At 41.3% G+C, this 12,992-nt stretch overlaps 1 protein-coding gene across 1 annotated transcript in view; it reads left to right on the forward strand.

Moving 5' to 3' along the window:
• The first annotated feature begins 257 nt into the window (after positions 1-257).
• The window catches only part of LOC139412397 (protein kinase C-binding protein NELL1-like), a 373,856-nt gene continuing 361,121 nt past the window's right edge, over positions 258-12,992 (forward strand). Inside the window, exons 1-2 of the mRNA XM_071159206.1 lie at positions 258-386; positions 1,142-1,270. Coding sequence (XP_071015307.1) covers positions 338-386; positions 1,142-1,270 — 178 coding nt within the window. The 5' untranslated portion in view covers positions 258-337. The remainder of the gene's footprint in view (positions 387-1,141; positions 1,271-12,992) is intronic.

Raw genomic sequence — 12,992 nt, forward strand, 5'->3', positions numbered from 1 at the left:
GTCACTGAAAGGGGAGGATTAAGGTTCATTTTCGCCGCGCAAACATGTCGTCTGTAGATTAATTTGAATCCAGGAGGATTGGTAATGTGGACTTCGTCAAGGTTTGTGAATAATATCGCCGATTGAATAGATGGAAATAGTATTTAGAGTAAATTCATGATAATTTACGTGCGCGCCGAAAGAACCCCTATTTCCATGATGTGGAACGCTCCGAGCCTCTGCACCCAGCAACCGTGAGACGAGCGCAGTTTGCAGACAGACCCGAGCAAGTGGTTTGCTAGCGAAGCGATCGACGGCGGATATTTCTGAGGAAACTGTACAGTTCAACTTCACACAAATGGATATTTACGTGGCTTTGTTATCGGTAGTGCTCATTGCGAAACCAGGTAGGTTTCACACTGAGACATATGCAGTTAGTTTACATATTGTTTAGGCATCATTATCAGCTCTGTCAGCAATAGCTTTTTAATGCGCACCCACCCTCTCCTTCTCCATAGCTTAATTAGCAACTTGCGCGCAAGCTTCTCGATCGTTATTTTGTCTCTCGTAGGTTTTTTATTAATCAATTATTTTTTTTAAATCAATTTGCCCCTCATCGATTTTTTATAAATCACATGTTTTTAAAATTCGTTTTATAGTACAGATAAATAGCATAGTTATCATCTCCTAAATCGTAGGGTTTGTTGTTGTGTCAGTCCACATCTGTATAACGTGCAAAAGTCCTTACAGAAATTACAGGTGTCGCACAGGTTGATGCAGCAGTCAATTTGTTCCCATGCAACAATAAGCCTAACATTTGGATTATGTAGACTTTCATTTAAAATGATCTGTCATTATATGGTATCTGATGTCTAGTGCCATGCAATTTACGCGTTTTGTCTCTGATATGATGGCCACTGTACCTTGGTGAAGGTGCTTTGAAATCGCATGGATTCAATCCCCATGTATTTGACTGCATGTATTTGACTGTGTTGCAGTTCGTTGTATCATGCAGACGCTGAAGTTTGATTCTCAAACTCAATCATTAAAGAAGTGCCTTGCTTATTATGTACGTTATACACATCATATAGGTGGGAGGATGTGTGATAGTAACTGTGCACCCAATGTGTGACAATGTCTAAATAATATTTTCCCCCTACAGTTATCGGCTTTGGAATAGATCCCGACTACCAGATAGATATCATCAATGAACTTGACTTCGCAAATGCAATTTATGGAATTACCCAAGTGGCAGGGCTTCACAACAATAGCAAAGCCTTCTTATTTCGAGGTAATGTATACTTCCTTTCTCTATTTGTGAATTAATTGATTGCTAGATCACTGTTTGATTTGTCAGTGAATTGTAGTAATGTGTTTTAATTTGGAGTGGAATCTTGAGAATGTTTGGTAAACTAATTTCATTTGTAAAATGTAGGTTACCTAAACTCGGACTCATGGTTGTAGGATTATCCAGAATATGTTAGGTCAAATGTTGGTAACAGATGGTGAACTAATCATCATCACATCACCAATGCATTGTAACAATCCTCACGATATGAGCCATATTGCAATTCCTAACAAGTGGCCCAATGTGTAGGGTGCTTGCCTTTCACTGCACTGCCTCGCCGTTTGCTACATCGGTGTCAGAAGTTGGATGGCAGCCGAGAGGTCATCATTACGCACAGCCCGGACATATGAGGGGACTGAGTAGTCAAAATGCTTGGCTTGTTTGCCTTTGTATTTTGTATTTATTAGGGAACCCCATTAGTTCCTGCCAAGGCAGCAGCTACTCTTCCTGCGGTCCAAACACATTAAGGCACTCACACATAAAACAAAAGATAAAACAGTACATCATATACCATTATTACCCAACTATATATCTACAATACAAAATGTATGTGTGTGTGTAGAGTGAGTGTGCTAGTGTGTGTGTGTGTGTATGCGTGTCTGAACCTGTGTGTGTGTGTCTCTTCATAGTCCCCGCTGTTCCATAAGGTGTATTTTTGTCTGTTTTTTTTATCTGATTCTACTGCTTGCATTAGTTACTTGATGGGGAATAGAGTTCCATGTAGCCATAGCTCTACATAGTACTGTGCCCCTCCCATAGTCTGTTCTTGACTTGGGGATTGTGAAGAGACCTCTGGGTGTAGAGGTCGGCCGATTAATCGGAATGGCCGGTTAATTAGTGCCGATTTCAAGTTTTTATAACAATCGGAAATCGGTATTTTTGGGTGCCGATTTTGCCGATTTTTTAAGTTATTTTATTTTTTATTTTTTTATACCTTTTTATTTAACTAGGCAAATCAGTTAAAAACACATTCTTATTTTCAATGACGGCCTAGGAACAGTGGGTTAACTGCCTTGTTCAGGGTCAGAACGACAGATTTTCACCTTGTCAGCTCGGGGGATTCAATCTTGCAGTCTTACAGTTAACTAGTCCAACGCTATAACCACCTGCCTCTCGTTGCACTCCACAAGGAGACTGCCTGTTACGCGAATGCAGTAGATGCCAAGGTAAGTTGCTAGCTAGCATTAAACTTATCTTATAAAAAACAATCAATCCATCATAATCACTAGTTATAACTACACATGGTTGATGATATTACTAGTTTATCTAGCGTGTCCTGTGTCGCATGGAGGATGATTTAACAAAAGCGCATTTTCGAAAAAAGCACAATCGTTGGACGACTCTACCTAACCATAAACACCAATGCCTTTCTTAAAATCAATACACAGAAGTATGTAGTTTTAAACCTGCATATTTAGCTAAAAGAAATCCAGGTTAGCAGGCAATATTAACCAGGTGAAATTGTGTTATTTCTCTTGCTGTCACGCCCTGGTCTTAGTATTTTGTGTTTTCTTTATTATTTTGGTCAGGCCAGGGTGTGACATGTGGTGTGTTTTGTCTTGGGGTTTTTGTAGGTTATGGGTTTGTGGTATAGTAGAGTTGTCTAGGTAAGTCTATGGTTGCCTAGAGTGGTTCTCAATCAGAGGCAGGTGTTTATCGTTGTCTCTGATTGGGAACCATATTTAGGCAGCCATATTCTTTGAGTGTTTCGTGGGTGATTGTTCCTGTCTCTGTGTTTGTTTGCACCAGATAAGGCTGTTTAGGTTTTCACGTTTATTGTTTTGTATCGTCATTATCTTTATTAAAGATGTATGAAGATAACCACGCTGCATTTTGGTCCTCCTCTCCTTTGACGGAAGTAAACCGTAACACTTGCGTTCATTGCACGCAGAGTCCGGGTATATGCAACAGTTTGGGCAGCCTGGCTCATTGCAAACTAATTTGCCAGAATTTTACGTAATTATGACATAACATTGAAGGTTGTGCAATGTAACAAGAATATTTAGACTTAGGGATGCCACCCGTTAGATAAAATACCGAACGGTTCCGTATTTCACTGAAAGAATAAACGTTTTGTTTTCGAAATGATCGTTTCCGGATTCGACCATATTAATGACCAATGGCTCGTATTTCTGTGTGTTATGTTATAATTAAGTCTATGATTTGATAGAGCAGTCTGACTGAGCGGTGGTAGGCAACAGCAGGCTCGTAAGCATTCATTCAAACAGCACTTTTGTGCGTTTTGCTAGTAGCTCTTCACAAGCACAGCAATGTTTATGACTTCAAGCCTATCAGCCTAATGGCTGGTGTAACCGATGTGAAATGGCTAGCTAGTTAGCGGGGTGCGCGCTAATAGCTTTTCAAATGTCACTCGCTCTGAGACTTGGAGTAGTTATTCCCCTTGCTCTGCATGCTGCTTCGAGTGTGGCTGTTGTCGATGTGTTCCTGGTTCCTGGTTCGAGCTCAGGAGAGGGACGGCTATACACTGGCAATACTATAGTGCCTATAAGAACATCCAATAGTCAAAGGGATATGAAATACAAATGGCATAGAGAGAAATAGTCCAATAAATACTATATTAACTAAAACCTCTTACCTTGGGCTATTGAAGTCTCATGTTAAAAGGAACCACCAACTTTTCATATGTTCTCATGTTCTGAGCAAGGAACTCAAACGTTTGCTTTTTTACATTGCACATATTGCACTTTTACTTCTCCAACACTTTGTTTTTGCATTATTTAAACCAAATTGAAAATATTTAATTCATTATTTGGGGCTAAATTGATTTTTATTGATGTATTATATTAAGTTAAAATAAGTGTTCATTCAGTATTGTTGTAATTGTCATTATTACAAATAAAATGTAAAAATAAAAATTGTCCGATTAATCGGTATCAGCTTTTTTTTGGTCCTCCAATAATCGGTATCGGGGTTGAAAAATTATATTCGGTCGACCTCTACTCTGGTGGCATGTCTTGTGTGGCGTGCATGGGTGTCGAGCTGTGTGCTAGTAGTTTAAACAGCTTGTCAACATTTCTTACAAAAACAAGTAGTGATGAAGTCAATCTCTCCTCCACTTTGAGCCATGAGAGATTGACATGCTAGCTCTCAGTGTACATTTAAGGGCCAGCAGTGCTGCCCAGTGCTGGCCTCAGTCATTTTCCATCCAAGTTGTCAGACCCCGGTGGCTTGTCATTGTTGACAAAAAAATATTTATAAAATCATCTCTTCCACACTCACTTTATGGAATTCAAACGCTTTCATAATTTGGTTAGTTACACTTGGATGTGTACTACCGGCATGTCATGTCTAAATTTGCTAATCTTGCCAATTAAAAAAATATTAAAGTAGTTGGCAATATCAGTGGGGTTTGTGATGAATGAGTAATTTGATTCAATAAATGATGCAGCTGAGTTTGCATTTTTTCCCAAAATGTAATTTAAGGTGCTCCAACACTTTTTACCATCATTCTTTATAAAATGTATATTTTTTTCATAGTATAGTTTATTCTTCTATTTATTCAGATTAGTTACATGATTTCTCAATTTGCAATACGTTTGCCAATCAGTTGTGTAGCCAGACTTATATGCCATTCCTTTTGCCTCATCCCTCTCAACCATACACTTTTTCAATTTCTCATCAATACAAGGGGATGTAACTGTTTTGTAAATGTAATAAGCATTTTCACAAATGTGTCAAGTGCAGTGTCTGGTTGCTCCTCATTACACACCACAGACCAACACATATTATTTACATAAATAACATAGGAATCACTACACAACATATTGTATGACCTCCTATACACTATATTAGGCCCAGCCTTTGGAACTTTGGTTTTCCTAGATATGGCTACTATGTTGTGATCACTACATCCAATGGATTTGGATACTGCTTTAAAGCAATTTTCTGCAGGATTATTATAGATGTGATCAATGCATGTTGATGATTTCATTTCTGTGCTGTTTGTAACTACTCTGGTAGGTTTGCTGATAGTTCATAGTTCAGAGGTAAATAGAAGACCAACAATCACAGCATATTAGTTCAGTTAATGAGAAAGGTTTTAACTGCCCTAGAAATTAAACACATGGTCTGGCCAAATGACTTTGATGTGAGAAACGTGTTAGAAATCAGTCATGAAAGATGACATACACGTACAGTCGGGCAAAAATGTATTTAGTCAGCCACCAATTGTGCAAGTTCTCTCACTTAAAAATATGAGAGAGGCCTGTATTTTTTATCATAGGTACACTTCAACTATGACAGACAAAATGAGAAAAAAAATCCAGAAAATCACTTTGTAGGATTTTTAATTAATTTATTTGCAAATTATGGTGGAAAATAAGTATTTGGTCACCTACAAACAAGCAAGATTTCTGGCTCTCACAGACCTGTAACTTCTTCTTTAAGAGGCTCCTCTGTCCTCCACTCATTACGTGTATTAATGGCACCTGTTTGAACTTGTTATCAGTATAAAAGACACCTGTCCACAACCTCAAACAGTCACACTCAAAACTCCACTATGGCCAAGACCAAAGAGCTGTCAAAGGACACCAGAAACAAAATTGGAGACCTGCACCAGACTGGGAAGACTGAATCTGCAATAGGTAAGCAGCTTGGTTTGAATAAATCAACTGTGGGAGCAATTATTAGGAAATGGAATATATACAAGACCACTGATAATCTCCCTCGATCTGGGGTTCCATGCCATATCTCACCCCGTGGGGTCAAAATGATCACAAGAACGGTGAACAAAAATCTCAGAACCACACGGGGGGACCTAGTGAATGACCTGCAGAGAGCTGGGACCAAAGTAACAAAGCCTACCATCAGTAACACACTACGCCGCCAGGGACACAAATCCTGCAGTGCCAGACGTGTCCCCCTTCTTAAGCCAGTACATGTCCAGGCCCGTCTGAAGTTTGCTAGAGAGCATTTGGATGATCCAGAAGAAGATTGGGAGAATGTCATATGGTCAGATGAAACCAAAATATAACTTTTTGGTAAAAACTCAACTTGTCGTGTTTGGAGGACAAAGAATGCTGAGTTGCATCCAAAGAACACCATATCTACTGTGAAGCATGGGGGTGGAAACATCATGCTTTGGGGTTGTTTTTCTGCCAAGGGACCAGGATGACTGATCCGTGTAAAGGAAAGAATGAATGGGGCCATGTATCGTGAGATTTTGAGTGAAAACCTCCTTCCATCAGCAAGGGCATTGAAGATGAAACGTGGCTGGGTCTTTCAGCATGACAATGATCCCAAACACACAGCCCGGGCAACGAAAGAGTGGCTTCGTAAGAAGCATTTCAAGGTCCTGGAGTGGCCTAGCCAGTCTCCAGATCTCAACCCCATAGAAAATCTTTGGAGGGAGTTGAAAGTCTGTGTTGCCCAGCAACAGCCCCAAAACATCACTGCTCTAGAGGAGATCTGCATGGAGGAATGGGCCAAAATACCTTGTGGAGACTTACAGAAAACGTTTGACCTCTGTTATATACCCTTTGTTGGCAATCACAAAGTATTGAGATAAACGTTTGTTATTGACCAAATACTTATTTTCCACCATAATTTGCAAATAAATTCATAAAAAATCCTACAATGTGATTTTCTGGAATGTTTTTTCTCATTTTGTCTGTTATAGTTGAAGTGTACCTATGATGAAAATTACAGGCCTCTCTCATCTTTTTAAGTGGGAGAACTTGCACAATTGGTGGCTGACTAAATACTTTTTTGCCCCACTGTAGGTCCTGATGGTACCAAGTATTTACATGCCATTGATCAGAGTGAGCTTAAGGAACTGACCAGTGTTGAATGTGCAGTGAGCTCAGACATTGTTTGCCTGCCCCCTAAATAGCTGTTTGTCATAGCAAGTGAAGGTGTAATTATCTGTATAGTGTCTTCACATTAATGTATCCAAACGATGATCTCACCATTGTACAGTTGACAGAACAACATGATAAGATATATATGCTGGGAAAGGTTATAAGCACCGATCAAAGAAGAGGTTTTCGCTCTTCATTTTAATTTTATTTTTTTTATTTCACCTTTATTTAACCAGGTAGGCCAGTTGATAACAAGGCCAAGATAAAGCAAAGCAGTGCGACAAAAACAACACAGAGTAACACATGGGATAAACAAACATACAGTCAATAACACAATATAAAAATCAATGTACAGTGTGTGCAAATTAAGTAAGATTAGGGAGGTAAGGCAATAAATAGGCCATAGTGGGGAAATAATTACAATTTAAAATGAACACTGAAGTGATAGATGTGCAGATGATGATGTGCAAGTAGAGATACTGGGGTGCAAAAGACCAAAAATAAATAACAACATGGGGATTAGGTAGTTGGGCGGGCTATTTACAGATGGGCTGTGTACAGGTGCAGTGATCAGTAAGCTGCTCTGAAAGATGATGCTTAAAGTTAGTGAGGGAGATATGTGAAAGTGATTTTTGCAATTCGTTCCAGTCATTGGCAGCAGAGAACTGGAAGGAAAGGTGGCCAAAGAAGGAGTTGGCTTTGGGGATGACCAGTGAAATATACCTGCTGGAGTGTGTGCTATGGGTGGGTGTTGCTATGGTGACCAGTGAGTTGAGATAAGGCGGGGCTTTACCTAGCAAAGACTTATAGATGATCTGGAGCCAGTGGGTTTGGCGAATATGAATATGAAGTGAGGGCCAGCAAACAAGAGCATACAAGGTCGCAGTGGTGGGTTGCATATGGGGCTTTGGTGACAAAACAGATGGCACTGTGATAGACCAATTTGCTGAGTAGAGTGTTGGAGACTATTTTGTAAATGACATCGCCGAAGCCAAGGATCGGTAAGATAGTCAGTTTTACAAGGGTATGTTTAGGAGCATGAGTGAAGGAGGCTTTGTTGTGAAAGAGGAAGCCAATTCTAGATTTAATTTTGGATTGGAGATACTTAATGTGAGTCTGGAAGGAGAGTTTACAGTCTAACCAGACACCTAGGTATTTGTAGTTGTCCACATATTCTAAGTCAGAACCGTCCAGAGTAGTGATGCTAATTGGGCGGGCGGGTGTGGGCAGCGATCAGTTGAAGAGCATGCATTTAGTTTTACTAGCATTTAAGAGCAGTTGGAGGCCACAGAAGGAGTGTTGTATGGTATTGAAGCTCGTCTGGAGGTTTGTTAACACAGTGTCCAAAGAAGGGCTAGAAGTATACAAAATGGTGTCGTCTGCATAGAGGTGTATCAGAGAATCACCAGCAGCAAGAGCGACATCATTGATATATACAGTGAAAAGAGTCGGCCCAAGAATTGAACCCTTGTGGCACCCCCATAGAGACCGCCAGAGGTCTGGACAACAGGCCCTCCGATTCATGTGTACTATAAAGTGGTAGGCCACTGACAGACAGATGGGCACATTCAACCAGATGTAGAGCTAACACCAGGCATAGTAACACAGTTGTTCTCTTGTGATGTGCTTGTTGATCCAGCACATGAAGACACACACATTTCTCATCTCATGGCTCATGTAAATTGGTTCCTGAAACATCTGAATCAATATAATTTCAAGCCCCCTGTTGAGGTTTGGGGCAAGGCACAGTTTATTCCAGTTCAGAGAATTATGAAGCGCTGTGCATATTGCCGGTAAAAAGTGCAATTTGCCAGGATTACAGAGACAGTAACTGTACCAGTTTCAAGCAGGGCTGTTTTTTAGGGATTTTGTATGTGTGTTTGTTTTTATTAATGATCCCCATTAGCTGCTCTCAAGGCAACAGGTACTCTTCATGGGGTCCAAACACATTAAGAAACTTACGTCACACAGAAAACAAAAAAATAGAGTCACCGTTGCATTGGAAGCGGCTAATGGGAATCCGGAAAAAATACAATTACACCACAACATATCTACACTACAAAATGTATAATACAAACATTCAACAATATTACAATGTATGAATGTGTGCTAGCGTATATGTGTGTGTGCCTTTGTGTGTGTGTGTGTCTCCTCACAGTCTGCTTTCCGTAAAGTGTTGTTTAAAAAAAAAATGTTAATGATTTTACCTCTTACGTGAGTTACTTGATGTGAAATAGAGTGCCATGTAGTCATGGCTCTGTGTGGTACAATGCATTTCCTGGAGTCTGTTTTGGACTTGGGGGATGTGAAGAGACCCCTTGTGGCATGTATTGTGGGGTGTCCTCATGGGTGTCTGAACTGTGTGCTAGTCGTTTGCACAGACAGCTCGGTCAATACCTCTAATAAAGACAAGTAGTGATTCAATCAATCTCTCATCTACTTTGAGCCTGGAGAGATTGACATGCATGTCATTGATGTTAGCTCTCCATGTACATTTAAGGGCCCGCCATACTGCTTTGTTCTTGGCTAACTGTATTTTGCCTATGTCCCTCTTTGTGGAACTTGGGCAGTAGTCCAGATGCGACTAAATTAGGGCTTGTAGGACTTGTTTAGCCTACTTGGAGGTGAAACTATGAGATGTCAAGGGTGCTAGCATTGGGAATTTGCGAGCAAAGCAACTGTTTATTTCTTAAATTGTAGCGATAAAAAATGTTTGATTATTCATCATTGTTTGTGTTTCATACTTTTGATATGTTTTATTTTCCTTTTTCTTTTACAGAACTTTGCATTGTACAGTGAAACTGCTTGAGGTGTTAAAATCCTATTTGCCTTTTTAGCTTGGACATTAATCAATGTGTTTTATATTCTTTCATAACATTTGATGTCTTTTATTGCCGTGCTTGTTTTTTTCATCTTATTGTTTTAAGTGTGTTGCTATTTTAAAATACACTTCAAGTAAACTTTGATGTTGGATTTTTCATTGATGATTGTATGAATATAGACTCAATTAACTTTATAATCTATCATTCTTAAGACCTTTTTTAAATGTCTGAACTTGGTTGAAGGACTACTAAATAAATGTTTGGAGTAGATTGCCTGCTGAGGTGAACTGGGGAGTGAAATGAGTACAATAGACAAGGTGTTAGAGTCTATTAGCATGTGTAAAGAACCATTACCTTCCAGAGCCGACTAATCAAGACTGGTCAAACTCTGTTTTAATTCTGACTATTTTACAAAAAACAAACAATTCCAGGATAGAACAAACAATTCCAGGATAGACTAATCGAATAGGAAGTTTAAAACAGCTGCTTACTTGACCAAAAATAAATTGTGCCATCGAAAAGTCCCTCTTTGCAAATCAAATAGTCAATAAAAGTTGCGGTAAATGTTACGTTGACAATTTAAACTTATAAACCAATATTTATAATATTGTCAAAGTGTTTATTAATGTCCTTGAATTGCGTAAAGGGCAATTTAGCCTATAACATTCTTTATAACACTTGAATGAACATTGGCTTAGGCTAAAAACGAGTAGGTCTATTATCCTTAGGCTATGCCTTTTGCCTATCGAACTGTAAAAATCCTAAATATAAAATAAATAAAAAATGATTATTTATATCACTCTTTAACACTTAAAAATTATAAAAATGAATAGGCCTATTAGGATATGACTTTTGCCAATCATACTGTACAATTCCAAAATTTTGGCCAAAAAGTTACAAAATTAAGTAGCCATAACAAAATAAGGATGAAAATAATTTTTCAAATAAGATGCATCAAGAATGAAATATATGCTACATTCCAAATTAAATTAAAAAGTGCAATGAGGAACTATTAGGTCAAGTATTTTTTCTTTTTTTTACCATTTCTTCGGCCTACCTAAAGATTTCTGTCAAGGAACACCAGCATATTCATCTTTCCTACCCCCGAGTAGCTAACTCAGCAGGATGATGGACTTTTAAATGTTGACAGAGGTTTATCTTCCATTCATCCCTTTCCCTGATAATATCTTTGCATATTCTGCAATTGACACCTTTATTATAATTTGGCCTGAAACCGAAGAAATGCTTTTCTTTCCCACCAGTCAGACATACTTTTTTTCTTCTCCAGATTTAGCGTAAAGCAGACTATACTATCAACCTGATCTCATAGTTTCACTTTGTAATTTTCCATAATTGGATGAATGTCTTTTTTTTTTTTTTACATATTAATTCCGCGAATTACATGGTTAATTCTGAGTGGCTAAGGTTAGGGCTATGGTTTGGGAAAGGCTTAAAACAAAATAATTAAAAACAATGCACTGCTTTGATTAAGTACTCTCTCTGCTTGCTAGAGAATTGTGAACTGCTGTGTAGCACAGTGGCTCTGGCGCAGGACTTGGACCCACCATAGTCCTTCTCCGCCCCTTTACCCGCCTCCGTGGCCTTTTTAACGCGGTGACCCTCGCCGCCAGCCTCGGACTGGGGACCCAAGCCACGGGTCCCGAATGGACGGGAGATTCCAGCAGCACCGGACGGACGGGAGATTCCGGCAGCACCGGACAGGCGGGAGACTCCGGCAGCTCCGGAGGGAAGGGCGATTCTGGCAGTTCCTTGCTGACTGACGGATCTGGCAGCTCAGGACAGACGGGCGACTCTGGCAGCGCAGGACAGACGGGAGACTCTGGCAGCTCAGGACAGACGGGAGACTCTGGCAGCTCAGGACAGACGGGAGACTCTGGCAGCTCAGGACATACGGGAGACTCTGGCAGCTCAGGACAGACGGGAGACTCTGGCAGCTCAGGACAGACGGGAGACTCTGGCAGCTCAGGACAGACGGTAGACTCTGGTAGCTCAGGACAGACTGGAGAATCTGGCAGCGCTGGACAGGCGGGAGCACCTGTAGGGAGGAGACGGAGAGACAGCCTGGTGCGGGGGGCTGCCACCGGAGGGCTGGTGCGAGCGGATAGAGCGGACCGTGAAGGCGCACTGGAGGTCTCGAGCACCGAGCCTGCACAACCCTACCTGGCTGAATTGCTCCCCGTAGCCAGGCCAGTGCGGCGAGGTGGACTGGGCTGTGCTGGCGAACCGGGGACACCATGCATAGGGCTGGTGCCATGTACCCCGGCCAGAGGAGACGCACTGGAGACCAGATGTGCTGAGCCGGCTTCATGGCACCTGGCTCGATGCCCAACCTAGCCCGGCCGATACAAGGCGCTGCGCTGTAACGCACCGGGCTATGCCTGCGCACCGGGGACACCGTGCGCCTCACGGCATAACGCGATGCCTGCCCGGTCCCTCTCTCCACAGTAAGCACGGGGAGTTGGCGCAGGTCTCCTACCTGACTTCGCCACACTTCCCGTGTGCCCCCCCCAATACATTTTTGGGGCTGCCTCTCGGGCTTCCAGCCGCGCTGCCGTGCTGCCTCATACCGCTGCCTCTCAGCTTTCGCTGTCTCCAGCTCTGCCTTGGGGCGGCGATATTCCCCAGCCTGTGCCCAGGGTCCCTTGCCGTCCAGAATCTCCTCCCATGACCAGGAGTCCTGAGATCGCTGCTGCTGCCCTTTACCATGCTGCTTGGTCCTTTGGTGGTGGGTGTTTCTGTAACGATATTCGTCTTCCTCTGACGAGGAGTATGAAGGATCGGACCAATATGCAGCGTGGTACGTGTCCATGTTGATAATTTATTAACATTGAACATCAAAAACAAAATAACAAGGAGAATGAACAAAAACGAAACAGTGTCTGGTGAAGACACAGAGACAAAAAACAAACACCCACGAAACACAAGTGGGAAAAGGCTACCTAAGTATGATTCTCAATCAGATACAACTAACGACACCTACCTCTGATTGAGAACCATACCAGG

Source organism: Oncorhynchus clarkii, chromosome 6 (genome assembly GCF_045791955.1).
Source record: "Oncorhynchus clarkii lewisi isolate Uvic-CL-2024 chromosome 6, UVic_Ocla_1.0, whole genome shotgun sequence".
Lineage (NCBI taxonomy): Eukaryota > Metazoa > Chordata > Actinopteri > Salmoniformes > Salmonidae > Oncorhynchus > Oncorhynchus clarkii.